Genomic DNA, 20,485 nt, shown 5'->3' on the forward strand with positions numbered 1-20,485 from the left:
GCTTTGTATAAATGCCCTTAATTATGTTGAGGAATTTCCCTTCTACTCCTATTTTGCTGAGAGTTTTTATCATGAATGGGTGTTGGAATTTGTCAAATGCCTTTTCTGCATCAATTGATAAGATCATGCGGTTCTTGTCTTTTGTTTTGTTAATGTGATGGGTTACATTGATTGTTTTTCTAATGTTGAACCATCCCTGCATACTTGGTATAAATCCCACTTGATCACGGTGAATTATTTTTTTGATATGTTGTTGAATTCTACTGTTTTGCTTTTAATCTTACAGACTCATTCTTTTTTTTTACCCCTTCATTTTTTAAATTTTTTTTATTGCACTTCAGATGAAAGTTCTCAGAACAAATAGTTTCTCATTAAACAGTTAATATACATATTGTTTTATGACAATGGTTAACAACCCCACAACATGTCAACACTGTCCCTTCTCAACCTTGGGTTCCCTATTACCGGGTTTCCTTTCCCCTCCTGCCTTCTAGTTCTTGTCCCTGGGCTGTTGTGCCCCATTAATTTCATTTTGTTTTATGGGGCTGTCTAATCTTTGGCTGAATGTTGAACCTCGGGAGCGACTTCATTACTGAGCTAAAAGGGCGTCCGGGGGCCATACTCTCAGGGTTTCTCCAGTCTCCTACAGACTCATTCTTAAAGTTACTTAGGCTAGCATCCTTTCCCCTCTTCCCATTCAGTGAGGTTGTTTCACACATTTGTATTACACTGAGATTTTCTTGTCACAGTCTTCATTCCTTCCTGGGATTCCCCAACATCCTTAATGATTTATTTATTTTTAAAAATCACATGCATTAAGGCTCACTCTTTGTGCTATAAAGTTCTGTGGGTTTTGACAAATGCATAATGTCTTATATTCACCATTACAGTGGACAGAATAATTTTATGGTCTTAAAAATCCCCCATGCTTCATCCCGATCCCTGAACCCCAAAACTCTGGCAACCACTGATCATTTTACTGTCTCTATAGTTTTGCCTTTTCCAGAACATCATATATGGGAATTATATAATGTATAGCCTGCCTTTCCATAATGGCTTCTTTCACTTAGCAATATTCATTTAAGGTTCTTCCATGTCTTTTGTAGCTTGATAGCTCATTTCTTTTTTATTGCTGAATAATATTCCACTTTATGGATGTACCACAGTTTGTTTATCCATTCATCTTTCCATGTGAGTTTTAGAATCAGTCTGTCAATATCCACAAAATAGCTTGCTAGGATTTTGACTGGGATTTCATTGAATCTATAAATCAAGTTGAGAAGAACTGACATCTTAACAATACTGAGTCTTTCAATCCATGAACATGGAAAATCTCTCCATTTATGAAGATCTTTGATTTCCTGGAGTTTTATATATTTCTTCCTATAGATCCTATACACATTTTGTTAGATTTATACTTGTTTCAATTTTTTTGTGCTATTATAAATGGTATTATGTTTTTAATTTCAAAACCCTATTGTTTTTTGCTGATATACAGGAAAGCAATCGATTTTTGTATATTAACCTAGTATCCTCAGACTTTGCTATAATCATTTATTAGTTCCAGGAGCGTTTCTGTCCATTTTTTTGGATTTTCTACACAATCATGTCATCTGCAAGCAAAGACAGTTTTATTTCTTCCTTCCCAATCTGTATAGCTTTTATATTCTTATTGCACTAGCTAGGACTTCCAGAACAGTGTCTAATAGGACTAGTGGCCCAGATTATTTTTAAGAAAGTCCTAGATGTCATATCATTTCATCTGTAAATATGTCAGTATGTAGCTCCTAAATATAAGGACTCTTTTAAGAAACATAACCACGATACCATGGTCATATCTTAAAAAATAAACAGTATTCTTTAATATCATCAAATATAAAGAGGGGGTGTTTTTAAATCTTTACTCTCATTACTTAACATTCCCAGGCTTTTCACACTATATCATGAACAAGGCTACCTCGGCGCATACTTACCACAATTTCTCCTTGCTCCACAGTGTGGATCTTCATGTAGGTGCCCACTGCAGTCTCTTTGGCAAGCTGACCAGACTTGATATCAATCGCAGAACATTTGGTCGAATGAGCACGCTTGGATCTGAAATTTGACAGCTTGTTAAAGAAAACACATCTGTAACACAGTCAACTCATGAGGCCCTGGATTATCAGCTCCTACTCTTGTATCCTGTGACCTTGCTATAATTGCTTATTAGGTCCAGGTAATGCATACAGAAATTTTCCCTCCTTGGGGAATTTGCACCTCCCCACAAGGTAAGGAAGCTCAAAATCAAGCCCTGAAAGAGACTGACTGTATTAGGAACTGGAGAAGTTTAATAGGGAGGAGATTTGATAGAAAGGAGATATGGCCCCTTTAAACACTGAAGGGCTGTTACACGGAGGAAATGGCTGACAGATCCCCTGCAGCTGAGCCAGACCTGATGGGTGAGAAGTCCAGCCAGGCAGAATTAAGCTCAACATGCGGAAAGGATTTTTAACAGAGCTGTCTGAAAATGGAACAGGCTGTTTTGCAAAAGAATGAGTTCTGTGCCTCTGAGGACACAGCAGAAGTTTGGGCTCTTCTTGACAGGAAGTCAGAGAGGAAATGGAACTCGTTCATTTATTCATTCATTTTTAAAAACACAGGTTTCCTTCCCGTACTTTGTTCATGTTGGAGTTAATTTTACACAGGTAATCCTGTTGTGCATTCTTTGGTCTCTGTCCAGGTAGAAGGAAGAGGCAGGCTATGCTATTTGGATTAGAGGTGGGGACAGGATTATTTACCAGTTGAGAATATAACTGGACTCACCCAACACAAATATGAAGTTCGCCTTAATTCCTGCCCTTCCAGGACATGTGCAAAAGTGCCTCTATTTTTCACTTCTGGGTCTAACCTGTCTCTTCTCCCTTACTGAGTCACAGCAGAGACACTAAGCATCAGGCCTGTTCTATCTCCAGCTCAGAACAACTAGGATTGGGATTTCAAGCCCTGGATTCCTTGGATATAATATCCATCAGAGGAAAAAACAACTAAGTCATGGGATGCTCATTATGCAGGCAAGCAGCCTGAAAGTGTCAATGGGCAAAGGCGCATTTGGGTAATACAGGGATTGGGACATTGAAGCCATTATTAGTATCATTATGATATTTTCATTTCACATTTAATGGGGGAGGTGTTATGCTGCCCTGGCCTCAACATTGAGATGTCCCTAGACTAGTACCCACTGAGTGTCCTTCCCTGCTCCTCAACCTCTCCAGGAAAGGCAAAAGTGCAGCCTTTCATGTGCATCTGCCTCATATCAGTCATGACGATCATACAAGATAGCACACGGCTTAGCACTAAGAGGCTGCTCAGGTTTGAATCCTGGCTCTATCGCTTTCTACTTGTGTGACCTTGAGCAAGTATTTAATCTCTCACTGTACCTTGGTTTTCTCACTTGAAAAATGGGAGTGATAATAATAGTACTTACGTCATAGGGTTATTGTGAGGATTAAATTAGATAATTCTGTACCAGGCACAAAGGAAGTATTCCACAAGAGTTAGCAATAATTATCATTATCCCACTTAACTGCTAGCTTGCAACAACCCCAAGACTTAAGAGACTATTATTTACGAATAAGGAAACTAAGGCTTAGAGAGGTCAAGTCCCTTGCCCAAGGACATAGAGCTAAAATAAGTAGCCAAGCCAGGGTTTGAACCTAGGTTGGACTGACCCCAAAGCCTAGGCTCTTATTCTCTATGCTATAACTGCCCCCTGTAGATGGGTAGAATTTTCTAAAGAAGCTTAGAGTCAGAAGGAGCCAGTGACATACAGACAGATAGAATTTCAGAGCTAGAAAACCCATCCAGTCCCTCCTTCCTCAAATGGGTTACTGAAGCCCTGAGACAGGAAATATCTGACCACCTAAAGCAGTTCTGTGAGTTGATAACAGAGTATGCAGGTCCCAGACTTCGAACCTAGAGCCTCTCTAGGCTGACTTATGCCCACACCCTACCTTTTGGGGCTGACCTGTGTCTGCTCCCTTTGTCCCCTCCCTGGTATCCCTGACATTCTGCCCTGTAGGTCACGCCCCCCTTCCTAGTCAGAATCTGGACCCTTCTATCTGCCAAGAGCTAAGCTTACTTGATCTTTGAGCCAAAGGTCTTTGGAAGATCAGTCATTGAAGTTTGACTTATACTAAAGTTGGTCCCCTTTTGCTCCCAGGCTTTCTGGAGATGCAGAAGTTTCAAAGAGCTGAAGTCCTGTACAGGATATGACTTGATCCGGAATTCCTTAAATCTCTCCACGGGAGAGGGTTCTGATAGAGAAAGCACAGGAAAACACATTTATGAGTTTTTACATATATGAGGTGGAGGTGGTGGTGTTGATGGTAGTGGTGGTGGTGGAGATATATCATAGTTACCTGGCCTGGCAAGTCTGGTGAAGGTGCATAAGGGAATAAACAAGAAAAGAAACACACATTGGCCTCCATGTGTTGTCTCTTTGTGCCAGGCCCTGTGCTAGAGCCTTTACATCCATTACATCCAGACAAATATAGGTAGGCTCATTTAAGAGATTAGATGAGCAAAAGAGAGTTTAAGCCACCTAGGAAAGGTCTGAAGTTTGGATTTGAACTCATGTCTATTTGCTTCAAAGCTCATATCTTTCCATTAACAGATCATATTAATCTGAGCTTTCAAACTGGGATGGGGGAACAGCAATAAAAGACAGTCAATGGATGAGGGGCCCTAGAACCTTGGAAAAGTCACATAGTCTCCTGGAGCCCTCATATGACTGTTGTAAGAATTACAGACAAAGTATGCGATATGCCTAGCACAGTGCCAGGCATGTAATAGGCCCTATATAAGAGTTATTAAAAAGATCTCCAAGTGAATACTTCTCAGAAATAAAAAGAAACAAACTACTCAAAAACACTATGCTGAGTAAAAGGAGCCAGAAATAAAAGAATATATACTGTATATCTAGAATAGGGAAATGCATAGAGACAAACATTTATTAGTGGTTACCGGGGGCTGTGGGCAGGGGGAGAGAATGGGAGTTATTGCTGAAGGGGTACTGAGCTTCTGTTGGGGTGATGTAAAACTTTTAGAAATGGATAGTGATGACGGTAGCACAACACGGTGAATGTAATTAATGTCACTGAATTCTACACTTAAAAATGGTTAAAATGCCAGACTTTTTGTTATATGTATTTTACCACAATTTTAAAAAGAGTATATATTTTATGATTCCGTTTATATGAAACCCTAGGAAAAATGAATCTAACCTATAATGTTAGAAAGCAGATCAGTGTTGACTGGGTTCAGGGTTAAGAGGTGAGGGTTGACTGGGAAGGGGCACAAGAGACCTTTTAAGTGGATGGAAATGTTCTCTAACTTGATTGTGGTGGTGGCTGCATAGGGTATAAATTTGCCAAAACTCACCAAACTATACATTTAAAATGTATGCATTAAATTGTGTGAAATTATGCCTCAATAACATTGATTTAGAAAATAGCTCTCCATTCATTTAGTGATTAGCTTTTGAGTACCCATTATATTCCAGGCATGGTACTAGAACCTGGGAATACAAAGTCCTTACACAGAACTTATATTCTAGCAAGGGAGACAGATATTCAATAACCATTTCAGATTCAATTATATGATTTCATTGGGGTTAAACACAACAGAGGATTCCCTGGGTGCTGCAAATGGTTAACATGGTTAACACACTCACTACTAACCAAAAGGCTGGCGGCTTGAGTCCACCCAGAGTCTCCTCAAAAGAAAGGCCTGGTGATCTACGAAAACCCTGTGGAGCACAATTCTACTCTGATACACATGTGGTCACCGTGAGTCAGAACTGACTCGATGGCAACTGAAAAAACACCACAGAAGAGAAGTACAGGGTACTTGGATAAGATATAACGGGAGGTGGAAGATGCTGATCTAGTACAAGAACTCAGGGAGACTTCTACTTTTAATTTAAGATCTGAAAGAAGAGGAGAGCTCAGTGGGGGAGAGGTGAGGAATAAAGAGAGAAATGTGTGAAAACCTCAAGACAAGGAGTAAATGGCCACATAAGGGAACTTGAAGAGCAACGAGGATAAAGCTCAAAAGGAGGAGGCTAGAGGGGTAGACAGGAGCTTAACCTCACGGGGCCTTGGGGACCAGGTTTCCACAGCTGGTAGAAGAAGTGATCAAATCATACATGCTGCCAGGTCCCTCTAGCTCTAGCTTTCTCAAATTATCTGGGCTGGGAACTGGAAATAAAGACAGGACCAGACACCCCTGCCATGTTGCCAACTGCCAGCTATAGACTTGCGGCTTACCAAACATGTGGGTCTTCAGAGGTTTGTTGTGTAGGATCTCCAGATGCTGCCAGATCCACTTGTAGTAGGAAGGGGACTTTCCAAGGTCTATCAGCCGCAGGACTTCACAGCTGCCCTGACATGTCAAGCGACACAAGAAGTTTAATCCCAGAGGCTCCAGGGGTCTAGACTTTGAAGGTAAATTCTCTTTAATACATCTTCCACCATTTTGTTTTACTTGCATAAGGATCTTTTTTTTTTCCATTGTCAAAATGTCATCTGCCCATTATAAAAAATTCAAATAGCTAAAGAAAGCCAAAACTCAAAAATCAAACCTGTTGCCATTGAGTCAATTCTGACTCATAGTCGACCCTATAGGTGAACCACCAGCCTTTCTGGTTAGTAGCCAAGCACTTAACCACTGCACCACCAGAGCTTCTTGCTAAAGAAACATGAGAACGAAATACAAGGCTATCACTGGGAAAAAAAACAAACAAACCCACCATTGAGGACATTATTGGGACAATGGATAAAATTAGATTTTGGACTATAGATTATATATTGTATTGATGTTAAATTCCCTGATTTTGATAATTATTCTGTGGTTAATTTCTATCTTAGAAAATAATTACTTAAATATATAGGGGTAAAGGGGTATAATGGATGCCACTTAGTCTCAAATGATTCAAGCAGGGAAAAATACATCTATTAAAGCAAATGTGGCAAAACGTTAATAATTGGTGAATCAGGGTGACATTTATACAGGAGTTCTTTGTATTATTTTTGCAACTTTTCTATGTTTGAAATTTTCCAAAATTAAAAGCTAAAAAATATTCAAACCAAATAGAAGAAATAAAGAAAGTCAAAACTATGTTAATCCTAATACCCCAAAATAACTAGCAGTAACATGGGGTGAGTATTACTTTAAACTCTTCTCTATAAACATACAAAATGTATATATATATAATTTTTCATAAATGATTCCATTTATATAAAACAAACTCTTGTAAACTTTTTTTTTTAAACTCAATAATATATCAAGGACATCTTTTCATGCAAATAATATAGCTCTATTTAATTGTTTTTAATAATTGCATGGTATTCTCTGCCATAATTTATTATCTAGAATTAAAAATAAATATTCACTTGATTAAAAGAAGTCAGACACAAGGAGCACATACTTTATGATTCATTTTATATGAAGTTCAGGACCAGGCAAAAGTAGTCAGTGATAGAAGTCAGAACAGTGATTACCTTTGAGTGTGGGGGTGGTAAATTTTGTTTGGGAAGGGGCACAAGGGAGCCTTCTGGGGCGCTGGAAATATTTTTATCTTGATTTGGATGATGGTTACACAGGTGTATATAAATGTCAAAATTCATCAAGCTGTAAAATTTAGATTTGAGTTCTTTACTGCTGTTTCTAATTTGTCAGTATTAGAATAACTCTGATTTTGTTAGGACAACAAAGTTCCTACTCAAAAAAAAACTCACCACCTTCCCAGACTCTCCTGCAGTGGAGTGGCAGGGATCCAGCGCTGTCCAATGAGACAAAAGTGGAAGATTGCTTGATAAAACTCCCACGGAAGCTATTGCTGTCCTCCCTTCCCTCTGCCTGAAACTCAGCCGTGATGGTTGGAGGTAGAACAGCCATATTGCAACCATTAGAATGAATGCCATAAGCTATGGATGATGAGGGAAGAAGCTAGAAGGGGCCTGGGTTCTTGATGACTTCCTAGGTTTTTCTAGCCCTGGGCTGCTCAATTCCAGACTCTTCATTGCATGAGAAAAGAAGTCACTTAGGAGCCCTGGTGGTGCAGTGGTTAAACATTAGGCTGCTAACCAAAAGGTCAGTGGTTCAAATCCACCAGCAGCTCCTTGGAAGCCTTATGGGGCAGTTCCACCCTGTGCTGTAGGGTTGCTATGAGTTGGAATCGACTGGATGGCAATGGCTTTTTTTTTTTTTTTTTTTAACTCATTAAGCCTCTGCACTTGCTTTTCTGTCACCTGCAATATACAGCAATTCTAACTAATGTTCTTGTACATACATCCAAGTGCTAATAGTTCACAAATATTCAAGTTCTTCTCCTAGGCACATGGCAGGATTGTACTTCTCCACCCTTTAAATTAGGCATGGCCTTTGAACTTGCTTCAGCCAATGAAATATTAGCAAAGTGACTTGCAACACTCTGGACGGAATCTTTAAAAGCCAGTGTTTGCTTTTCCACCTTCCACTCCCCCTCCCCTCCCCTCCTCTCCTGATCATGGAAGCATGGGGCAAGATACAGTTTCTAGTGGCCTTGGTCTCTGAGTGACCATAAGGAGCGAGGCCCCTCTGCTCACGTGCTATGATCAAATAGTGTGAGATCTGAGGATTGTTTACAATTGCAGCATAACCTAGTTTACCCTAACATATACCCATGTTTGATTATCCCTTTGGGATTAATTCCTAGAAGTATACATGTTTTAAATTTTTATACACATTGCCAAACTACCCTCCAGAAATGTTATATCAATTTACACTCTGCAACAGTGTATACCAGAGCCTGTTGTAATACTTCGTTGCCAACACTGGGTTTTCACAATCCTTTCAATCTTTGCTAATGTGATGGGCAAGAAAGATATATCATTTTTTCCTTTTGATTTCATATCTTTATAACATCTTACCCTTTTTTAAGAGGAAGCACTAAAGACACATTATAAAAGGTTAGAGTTCAAGACAGATTACTGTTGAAGAGGAAGGAGAAGAAGGGAAAAGGGAAGAGAATGAACATTTAATAAGCTCTTACCATGTGCGTGGAGCTTTATTCAACATTCACTCAACAAACATTTATTTATCTACTAGGAACTGTGGCAGGCACTGGAGAAACACAGGCAAACACAGTTTCGTCCTGGAAAGTCTTTCATGTGTCTTTAATTGTATCTACATCTATGGAGAAAACAGTTTTACCATGTGCCCCCAAATGATAAACTACTGATTATGGACACTAATTATTTATGTTTGTGATGCCAGCAGGAAATCATGTTTTCCAACTTTTGGTCCTAAGGACACCCCAAAGGAGCCCTGGTGGTGCAGTGGTTAAGTGTTCAGCGGCTAACCGAAAAGCTGGCGGTTTAAACCCATCAGCCACTCCACGGGAGAAAGATGTAGCAGTCTGGGCCAGTAAAGATTACAGCCATGAAAACCCTATGGGGCAGTTCTACTCCATCCTACAGGGTCGCTATGAGTCAGAATCTACACCATGGTAGTGTGTTTTGGTGTTTGGGATGGACGCCCCACCTGCTTCTAATTTCGCCCTCTAGTGTTAATATGCGTAAACTACAGAAGTCAGGACAGACGGGCCTCACTACCAGAGGAGGACAGCTCAAAGGCTCTAGCCAAGCAGGAAATAAAAATGAGGAAAAAGAGAGCAGTCCCTTTAGAGAGAGCAGGCGCTCCTAAGCTCCAGCCAGAGGGGACCACATCAGAATGCAACCTGGTGTTGCCTGATCTTCTGAATTTTCAAAAGAAGCCAAAAGTCTGAATTTGTATGTAAAAATCTTCATATTAACTATCAAATCAGAAACAAACCAAACCCATCTAAGGCTGGCTGAGGCCCATTACCAGCTGTCACTTTGTGACCTCTGTATCGTTTTTTTCTCAGAATGAAGTCCAAGTACTTCTGCATTAGAATCACCAGGGACACTTATTCAAATGCAGACTTCAGAGCGAAGGAATCTGTCTGTGGTGTGAACCTCATAGCTGCCTTTTTTAAGAAGCACCCTAGGTGTTTTTTACACTTTCCAGTTTGAAGACTCCTCCCTTGATCAAGGGTTCTCCAGCAATTTAGTGCACATCAGAGCCACCTCGGGGGCTTGTTAAAACAGATTATTGAGACTCACTCCCAGAGTTTTAGATTTAATAGGGCACGGTGGGCCTCATAATTTGCATTTTTAACAAGTTGGCCAGGTGATACTGATACAGAAAATTTTATAGTGTGATCATATCACTTCCACAATTTAAAGGTTATTCTTTTTAAAAAAGTGATCTGGCACCAATAAGATTGAAGAGCCAAATGCACAATTTCAATCTGCATCTGTATGTAAATAAACATGTATATGAGCTCCTGGAGACGGTATCCCTTGGCGATCTTTCTAATACAATAGCTACATATCTTAAAGTTCACAGCAACCCTCTGAAGGAGGCAGGCCAAAGTGTGTCATTTGTGCTTTATACTGTTAAAAAAATCGAAACTCAAAGAAAAATATTCTAAGCAGTTATTCTATATGCATATAGTGAGACCATTTTGATTCCAGAAAAAGCAATTGGCTGGAAGTCAATCAGATACAATGAGACTTATAAATCAAAGAAGAGGGAGAAGAATAGAAGATCAACCATTGGCCATTCTCAACATGATTGAACCCTGCCTACCCCCTTTTACTGAGATCAACTGATATCAGGTCACAAGGTAATCTCAGGCCCTCCATCCACCTTCAGCCAGTTCAAATTTTGTAAGCTTGGCTTCTAACTGGAAAGAAAAGATTAGCAACTCTGGGTGAAAGAAAAGCCACAGGCAAAATTAATTTTGGTTTGCACTTTCTTTACAGTGAACATTTGGTTTCGTAGGTAAGAAAACTTTAAAATCAAAATAAGGTGTCTGTTATTAATTTTTCTGTTTGACAACACCTAGGACATGGAAGCTCAGAGAGGGAAGTGAATTGCTCGAGTTGCAGAACAGGGCTTGACCCCATCTGTCTGGCCACAGGACATCATATTAAGCTCGGTCTCCCCAGTTTCACTCCCTCCTCACCAGACCTCTTACCTTGCAGATAAACATAATGGCGGCAGACTCTACAAAGTCTTTTGAAATCAGCTGGCCAAATGAGAACTTCTCCACCTTCCCCATGGTGACCAGCTGCCAAAGCTTCTCTTTGGACCAGGACTGAAACAGATCCATCTTCCTGAGATGGAAAAGCCTGTTAGATTCATTACCTTACATCATCAATTGACACTACTGCCTCTTTTACTCTTAAAAATGCCTGGCTGAAAGATTTCACACACCCTCTCCCATTGCCTAGCCTGTAGCCAGTTTCCTGTCATGTAAGCACCTTTGCTCCTTCTATCTACTCTTTTTCTCAAGGTCCTCCCCTCCAGCTCCACCCCCCTCTTTGCTGCTCCTCAAATACAACTGACATGATCCAGCCTCTGTGCTTTTCTCACCTCTGCTCCATCCCATCCCTCCTTGCACCTTGTGGCTCACTAAACTAATCCCATTCCAAGGAAAGGCCCAGCAGTTCCTCACTTCTGCTCACCGCTGTATTCTGTCCCCCAGCTTGCGGTCCTGGCCCTACCTTTGGTTTGGGTAGCTCTTTCTAATGCCTGCCTCCCTTTGGCCTATTGACGTCAAATACTCAGCTCGGGACCCAGGGGGCAGGAGATCCAGATTCTCCTCCTTTTGCCTGTTTGCTCCCTGTAGCTGAAGACCCACTCCGTGGTGACTGCCCCTTCCTCTGACCCTTGTACACCACCACTTATGGCTTTGCTTCCCTCACAAGCAGCTCCAACAGATTGTGAGCTCAAAATTTAGGGTGACTCCTGAGTTAAGTTCAGGGCACCAAAGGGGCATGCCACGTCCAGAGGAGGAGAAGGGTCTGGAGTTGTAGGAAGGAAAGTAGGACCACCACAGAAGGAGTGCCCACTATGTGCCAAGTACTGGGCCACATGCTTCCCCTGATCATCTCATTCGATCTTACTATGACCTTGGAAGATAGGTATCATTATCCCCATTTTACTGAGCAGGAGACCGAGGCTCAGAGAAATGAAATGATCTATCTCAGGTCACATTGTTGATAAGCCTGACAGCTGAACCCAGGCCGATTTTTCCACTGTACGAAAAATGAACTGCTCCTCCTTTTGGACGAAGTGCTCCCCTTCCTTTTCCAGGCTCCATCTCCTTTATGAAGCTTTCTCTCTGAGCTGTAACCCACAGGGACCAGATGCCTCTGCCCATCACACTTCTCTCATTGTCTACGTCTGTACAATTCTACATCTGTGTTTTCAGTGCCAGTGCAGATACTTCATTTGACTTTTACTCTTTTTTATTAAGGTGAGTAACTAAAGAATAATTAAAAGAGATTCAGTATCTACACGCTTATATGGCCTTTCATGTAAGCACTCCGAGCCAAATAAAAGAAAAAAAAATCTTTTGATCTAAATGAATTCTGCTTTTTGGTTCATTAGAGTATTAGCTACACCCATAATTAAGATGCTTACTTTTCTGACCCACAATGGTTGCAGTTATTTATATCCTGTTATTCATTTATTCACTATGTATTTCTTGAACACCTACATGGTTCTGGCACTGTGAAAACGGGGATTACAACGGTGAAAAAGACAGATTTGTTACCATATTGCTTACTACCTGATGGGGCAAAGAAACAGTAAGGAAATGATTATATAATCAAGAATTACAGTTTGTTGAACATGATGAACATGTCACTGAATTGTACGCGTGAAGATTGTTAAAATGGTGACTGTTCTGTTAGATATATATTTACCAAAAAAAAATTAGTTTGAGTGGGGGCTATAAAGAAACACAGGGTGCTATGGAAGCATATGATGGGATACCCTTTCTGTTCTGGAGTGGGTTTGGTTAGTAAAGTAGGGTGGTGAGGCCCAGGGACTTCTGAATCAGATATTTTGGGCACAAGTCCTGGCTTCAGCATCCTGAGCCTTGGCTCCTTCATCTATACACTGGGAAACATAAGAGAAATAACCTCATGTAATTCAATGTGAGATTAGATTAGATGAGCCAAGTCGTACAAAAGTGCTTAGCACCCTGCCTCGCCCAGCAAGTACTCAATAAATGTTAGCTCTTCTTTTTATCCCACAAGGAAGTGATATTTGAGCTGAGATCTGGAGGGATAGTAGGAGTCTGTTAGACAGAGAAGGTAGGGGGTGGGTATGGAAGAGTATTTCAGGTAAAACAGCACCTAGTATGTTACCCACCAAGCATAGGACAAAGTCAAGCACTTAATAAACACACAGGGGGATTTAAAAAAAGATGCTGACCAATGATGGAGTTACCTAAAAAATTCAAACCGATACTGAGCATCCCTTTCAACTTCCAGGTCCAGCTTATTAGCAAAGAAATCCTCCTTGTCGACAACCAAGAACTCTGTTTCTTCCATACAGACCACAGTGGCCCTCCTTACTGAAGAACTCAGAAGGGCCATTTCCTGTTGGATGAATAAGGGCAAGGGCAAGTGAGAGGCCACATCCAGCTTCCTGCTCAAAGCCTAGCACACCTCTTCCCTGCTTCCATCTCCCCTGAGGTCTCTCCTCCTCCGACTGCAAGTGCCCTAGCCCATTCTGGGCTCCTGTGGGCCCATTCCCCTCTCTCTTAATATGCAGCTTGTGCGAAGGAGGCAAGATGCCTCAATGAGTCAGAGGAAAGGAAGCCAGAGAGGCCTCACTGTGGAGTCAATGCATCTCTCAGGGGCTATGTTGTTGTTATTGTGTCAAGTCAATTCCAACTCATAGCAACCAAATGTGACAGAGTAGAACTGCCCCCATAGGGTTTCCCAGGCTGTAATCTTTATGGAAGCAGATTTCCAGGTCTGTCTTCTGTGGAGCCACTGGGTGGGTTTGAACCACCAACCTTTTGGTTAGCAGCCAAGCACTTAACCACTGTGCCACCAGGGCTCCTTCTAAGGGGTTATAGAGGGAACATAATCCTTAAACATCACAGATGAAGAGGTCAGCCTTGGATATCCCCTGGTTCAACTTCACTGGCGTTTGATATAAGGGCTCTGGGGCTCACAATGGGGCAGTGATTTGCAGAGTGTAAGGCAGGATAGGGCCTAGCCAGGAGCTGCTGGCAGGAGTCCTGTCACACTTCCAACCCCACCCCAGGAAGCTGAGCCCTTCCCCCTGTGTTTACCCCAAAAGAGCAGCCCTTTTGCAGCAAAGTCGGGTGGGGGTCCAGGAAGGCGCTACTGCCATCCTCATCCTCAGTCACTGCGACCTTGCCCAGGTAGATAAAATAAAAGCTGTTGCCCCTCTGGCCCCTCTTGACGATCACACGTCTACGACCAAATCTGGAAAAAGGCCATGCATTAGACCTTCATTCCTTTTTACAGTGAATATTATTCCATTGTGCATATATACCACATTTTGTTTATCCATTCATCTCTTTATGGACACCTGGGTTGTTTCTACCTTTTGGCTCAAATAAACTGATTTTTGTAGAAGAAACAGAGAAAGTTGTTGAAGAGCTCTCCCACCACCAAAAAAGTACTAGGCCAGTTGATCAGTAGTAACACAGAGGTTGGTCCATGCTAGGAAGAGATCTGGACTGGTTATGCTTTTTGCTCTGGGGTACAAAAGCACAGACTTATACTAGAAGGGACCTCAGAAGAGCTCACACCCAGCCCCATCAAGCTTGACCCCTTCACTAACACCCACCCAATCGCCCACCGCTGTTAGAATTAAGCTTCCTGAGGACAGAGACTTTGTCAGTTTGGTTCACTGCTCTGTGTACTCAGGCACATAACAAATGCTCAATGAACATTTGCTGAATAAATGAATGAACAAATGTTGAAAGCAATGTAGGAGTTAGTAGACTAGCTAATGACTAAGAGCACTAACTTCAGAGTCAGACCAGGGTCCAAATCCTGGTTCTGCCCTATGCTATGTGACACTGGGCAACTCAGCCCCTCTCTGAGCCTCGGTTTCTTTGTGAAATGCAGATAAGCATACCTAGAAAGCGGTAGATAAATGGTCTTATGATCCCCAGTAGCTCACTACTCAATTGGGCACCCTTAGGGTAGAGGTGCCCAGGCCCAGACCAAACTGAGATTTAGTTCTTAGGCTCAGAGGGAAGTTTCAGAATTGCAAATGCAAGTTCAAATCTCATGTGTTACAATATTCATTCATTTCCTTCATTCATCTAATAAAATAAGCACTGTGGTGGTTAAGGTTGTGTGTCAACTTGGCTGGGCCATGATTCTCAGTGGTTTGGCAGTTATAATGTAGTTTGGCAGTCACTTGATGTTGTGATTACTTCCATGATGAGATTGGATATAATGTGATCACCTCCATGATGGGATCTGCTCTGAGTAGCCAATCAGTTGAAAGGAAGTTTCCTTGGGTGAATGGCCTGCATTGAATATAAGTGGACATTCTGGCAAGGCTCATGGGCTTTCGCTCTCTCTGGATCCTGCAGCTGGCTCCTGTTCGTCTGATCTCTGGCTCTTGGGACTTGAGCTAGCAGCTTACCTGCAGTCTTACCTGCCAATCTTGGGATTCGTCCATCTTTGCAGCCTGTGAGCCAGAGCCCTGCTCTTCAACTTGCCGATCTTGGGTTTGCCAGCCCACGTGGCTATGTGAATCAGTAGAAGCCTCTATCCTGATCCATGGACTTGGGATGCTCCAGCCTCTACAACTGCGTGAGCCATTTCCTTGCTATAAATCTCTCCCTATATATATATTTATACACTTTACTGGTTTTGCTTCTCTAGAGAACCCAGCCTAAGACATTTGGTACCAGGAGTGAAGCGCTGCTCTAACAGATACCTAAAATGTGGAAGCGGTTTTGAAACTACGAATGGGTAGAGACTGGAAGAGTTTTAAAGTGCCTAATAATAAAAGCCTAGATTGCCTTGAAGAGGCTGTTGGTGTAATCATGGACATCAAAGACAACTCTGGTGAGGACTCAGAAGGAAGGAGAGCTGTTACAGTGGAGATGGCGCAGATAGCGATAAGCAGCAGCAGAGAAACAGCAGCAGCAGAGAACTGGCGGCAGCAGAACTAGGAGACCAGTGAGAGACAGCGCTGGAGCCAATCCACAGAGTGAGAGCCGAGTGCCTTTGCGCAGGAGGCTTCCTGGCAGAGTAGGGTGCCTCCAGGCAATTATCGGTAGAGCTAAAGAGCTTTGGAACACTTGCCCTCAACTACCGACCTTTTGGTTAGCCAAGTGCTTAACCATTGTGCCACCCGGGCTCTTTCCCAAACCTCTACCAACCACTAAACCTGCTGCCGTGGAGTCAATTCCAACTCACATAGACCCTACTGGACAGAGCAGAACTGCCCCATAGGGTTTCCAAGGCTGTAATCTTTATAGGAGCAGACTGCCGCGTCTTTCTCTCACAGAGTGGCTGGTGGGTTTGAATTACTGACCTTTCAGTTAGCAGCCAAGCGCTTAACCACTGTGCCACCAGGGTTCCTTACAGTGACCTTATATTCTGGATTTTCAAGACAGATTTTACCTCAAATATTCTGGTAGGCTGTTCCCCTTAAGCCACTGAAATGTCCTAAAAATGGCAGTATTTCAATATGCAACTCTCAGACTTTCTCTACTCCAGGGTATATAACACTTTTTTCGTCACGGACCCTTTAACAATCTGGTGAAGCCTTCATAGAAGAATGTGTTTTAAATGCATAAAAGAAAATATAGCAGAATTACAGTTATCAAATGTTTTTAAAAGACAGAATTTGTGATACAGTAATATATGTGCTTCTTTATTAAAGCACTGAATAACAAGATCTAGCAGCAGATCTATTAACTACCATAATTTTGAAGATGTGATGAACACAAATTATTTTTCCAGATATCTGCAACAACTTGAAATTGACATGAAAATATCTGTGATTTCTTTAGATGAAAAGTTCATAGGCATGGCTAATACTGCAGTGGTCCATTGTCTACATTCATGATTGTACAAAATGCTAAATTTCAGTTAGAGATTAAAAAAAAATAGAGTTGCAACTTTTTTTCTCTCATTCAAGTTCACAGACCCCGCTCTAGCACCTACCTGGATGTAGCACAATCACCTGTGACCCATTCTGGCTTTTAGGAAAATATGCCCTCACCTTGGTATTCATCACATGGCCTAACATGATACTGTGGGTCCTGGAAGATCTGGATTTGAGTCTTAGCTCTGCTACTTATATCTAGATGACCTCGCATAAGTCATTTTTATCCTCTGAGCCTCAGTTTCCTCATCTGAAAATAAAGGCACTGGATCAGATCCTTTCTGAGATTCCCACGAGATCATAGGCAGACTCAATGAGTAACTCTAGGAAGATTCTCAATAAATGAATGAGATAAACTGAGCTACAATCATAACAGTGAACATTAAGGTGAACCAACAGAGGATCTTTTACAGCTGATACTGCATGGAGGGGCTGCAGGACCTGGCACGGCTTCTCAGCTGGGCTCTTTCTGCCCAGCCAAGCCCCAGCCTGGGGGCCAAGAGGTGTGCCTCGCACTGACCGTTCAAAGCGCATAACTTTGGCCAGGAGCAGCTGCAGGGTGTCACTGTAGTTCCTGAAGCTATCCAGAGCCTGCAAGACGTTACACAGGTCTTGGATCTCATCCTCTTTTCTCCAAGCAGGCTTCTTCTGTGTGATCTCAATGGCCCTTGGAGGAAAGTGACCCTGGGGAGAGAGCCAGAGAGACATATGGGACACAGCAGGCAACTCCCACACTCCCGCTTTTATGCTTTCCCATTCCCCATGCAGTAGCGGCTGACATGTAACGAGCGCTCCCTGCGTGCCAGGCATAAGCATTTAACATGTACCATCTCACAGCATCCTCACACAGCCTAGGAATCCAAGCACTATTACCATTCCCATTTGACTCATGAAGAAACTCAGACAGGATTATAACTTAGAGCTGCCAAATCCCAATGCCCATATCCCCAACCACTAGGTCCCAATGCCTCTGCTGTCTAGTAAACCTCCCAGGCAATACACAGCTGCTCCCTGGGCTCCAGCAACCCTCCAGGTTCCTTGACACAGGCACACTGCAGTCAGGGGAGACATTTTTCCTTGCCTCAGCCTATACCTTGACATGTTACAGGAGACTAAGAAACAAAGAGAACCTGCCAAAGACTTCCAGCAAAATTTTTTCTTCCCTAGTGAACCAGGACGCGTGAACTAGTTAACTGGCAAAACTACTCTTTCACTCACCACTCCCACTGGCTGGGGAATATAGCACTGTGAATTTTTAACACCCTTCCTCCCTACTGAGTTCCCATTGTACTTAGGATAAAACCCTAACTCCTTACCACAGCCATGAGGCACATTGTGGTCTGACTCTTTACCACCCTACCTACTCCTCCAACCTCATCTCCTACCTGTCCCCTTCATTGTCTATTCTCTTTCTTCCTATCCTTTACGTGTGCCAACCCTGGTTCTGTCTTGTGGTCTTTGCTTAGACTGTTTCCCCTGCCTGGGATATTCCTCCGCTGGATTTTCACGTGGCTGCCTCTTCTTCATCATTCTGGTCTCAGCTCATATACTGCCACCTCCTCAGTGAGGCCCTCCAGGATTACCTGAGTGAAAGTAGCAGGCTCCCCTCCCCACACTCTATAGGCATGTGTCATTTTCTTCAGAGCATTTAATACTTTCTGAAATAATCATTCATTTATCTTACTGTGTATATTATCTGTCATTTCCCTACCCTACACATAAACTGCACTGTTTAGTATGGTAGTCACTAGTAACATGTGGCCATTTAATTTAATTAAATACAAAATTAAGTTGCTCAGTTGCACTGACTACATTAAATGCCCACATGAGTCTGGTGGCTACTGTACTGGACAATGCAGATTACAGAACATTTCTATTATTGTAGAAAGTTCTATTGAATGAAGGTGCTCTATATAAACCCCAATATAAACACGATGAAGGAGCCCTGGTGGTGCAGTGTTTAAAGCACTTAGCCGCTAACTGAAAGGTTGTCAGTTTGAACCCACCAGCCGCTCCAAGGGAGAAAGATGTGACAACCTGTTTCTGCAAAGATTTACAGCTTTGGAAATGCTACCTATGGGGCAGTTCTACTCTGTCCTATAGGGTGGCTGTGAGTCGGGATCTACTCCATGGCAGTGGGTTTGGAGTTTTTTATAAACACAATAATGGCCCTGTCTACCTTCTTTACCACTCTAGAATAGTGCAGCACTCAATAAAGTAAACATTTATGGAAAGAATGAATGAATGCTGATAGTCTTACATAACAGTAATTATCACAGAAGCAAAATGGAACTGGGGCATGATGAAGCATTCTGGACATCAGGAAAACAGATGAGAAGTCTCACCTATTCACTCAGAAAGGCCACATAGCTTAGTGATCAAAAGCGCATGGAGAAAAAAAAAAGCACCTGGGCTCTGGTGCCAGATATTGGGCCTGGACCTCAGCACTGCTACTTCCTAGCTGTGTGTCCTGGGCAAGTCACTTATCCCTGAGTCTGTTTCCCTATCTGATAACAGCAGAACATCTGACTCATAGAGGCCTCATGTGACTGAGTAGAACTGCCCCATAGGGTTTTCTTGGCTGTAATCTTTATGGAAGCAGATCACCAGGTGTTTCTCCTACAAAGAGGGTGGGTTGGTTCTAACCACCAACCTTTCAGTTAGCAGCGAATCGTTTAACTGTTGTACCACCAGGGAACAGCAGAGTTGATATGTGTAAAGGGGTTACAACAGTGCCTGGCACAGAGCAAGCGCTATGGAAGTGTTAGCCATTTTTATTGTCTGAGTTAGGTTCAATCTTTCTACTTTCCAATTCTCTCTTGCTGTCAATAACTGGTTGGGGTTTCTGCCACAGGGTTCACTTATGACAAAACACAAATGCCTGTGGCCTCTATAAGCCAAAGTGATCCATCAGGCCCATCTGGGGCCCTAATTCCTCCAGGAAATTTCTCTCTCCATCCCAACTTAGAGACACTTCTCTGGATTCCTATAGAACTGACTGTTATTTAACTTTCTGGGTAAATTTCATTACCTCACTTCTTAATTAACTCCTTAAGGGCAAGGTGAGGATATTACACAACCTAGCATTCCCCACAAACTGATGCAGAGCTAGGCCAACCAGAGAAGATCAAAAAATGCCTGGGGGTGGGTAAAAGGGAATACAATTCAAACAGGGCCCCAGGAGACTTCCCTGACTGCTTCACAAACACCATTTCTCCTGGTTCTCCCCTTCTCTCACTACGGGACAGCCACACTCTTCTGTGTTCCTCCAGCACACAGGAAAGGATAAAAATAAAAATGACTGTCGATAATCCCACTGCCCAGAATTAGCCATTAACATCTGGCATAATTGTTTCCTGGCTTTTTCTGTGTATACTAACTTTTTTTTTTTTTTTTAATATGTTGAATAGGAACCTAAACTGGTGTGTAAAACTTCACCAAAAACACAATAAAATATTATTTAAAATAT

The 20,485-nt window shown here is 42.2% G+C and overlaps 1 protein-coding gene across 1 annotated transcript in view; it reads right to left on the reverse strand.

Annotated features, from left to right (window-relative positions):
- Positions 1-20,485, reverse strand: part of CNBD2 (cyclic nucleotide binding domain containing 2) — a 66,054-nt gene that overhangs the window by 11,137 nt on the left and 34,432 nt on the right. Inside the window, exons 6-12 of the mRNA XM_023724958.1 lie at positions 17,537-17,700; positions 14,204-14,360; positions 13,348-13,499; positions 11,084-11,222; positions 6,306-6,420; positions 4,118-4,292; positions 1,974-2,094 (exon numbers count right to left, since the gene is read on the reverse strand). Of these exons, the coding sequence (XP_023580726.1) occupies positions 1,974-2,094; positions 4,118-4,292; positions 6,306-6,420; positions 11,084-11,222; positions 13,348-13,499; positions 14,204-14,360; positions 17,537-17,700 (1,023 nt within the window). The remainder of the gene's footprint in view (positions 1-1,973; positions 2,095-4,117; positions 4,293-6,305; positions 6,421-11,083; positions 11,223-13,347; positions 13,500-14,203; positions 14,361-17,536; positions 17,701-20,485) is intronic.

This window comes from Trichechus manatus, unplaced genomic scaffold, assembly GCF_000243295.1.
Source record: "Trichechus manatus latirostris isolate Lorelei unplaced genomic scaffold, TriManLat1.0 scaffold00008, whole genome shotgun sequence".
NCBI classification, from domain to species: Eukaryota; Metazoa; Chordata; class Mammalia; order Sirenia; family Trichechidae; genus Trichechus; species Trichechus manatus.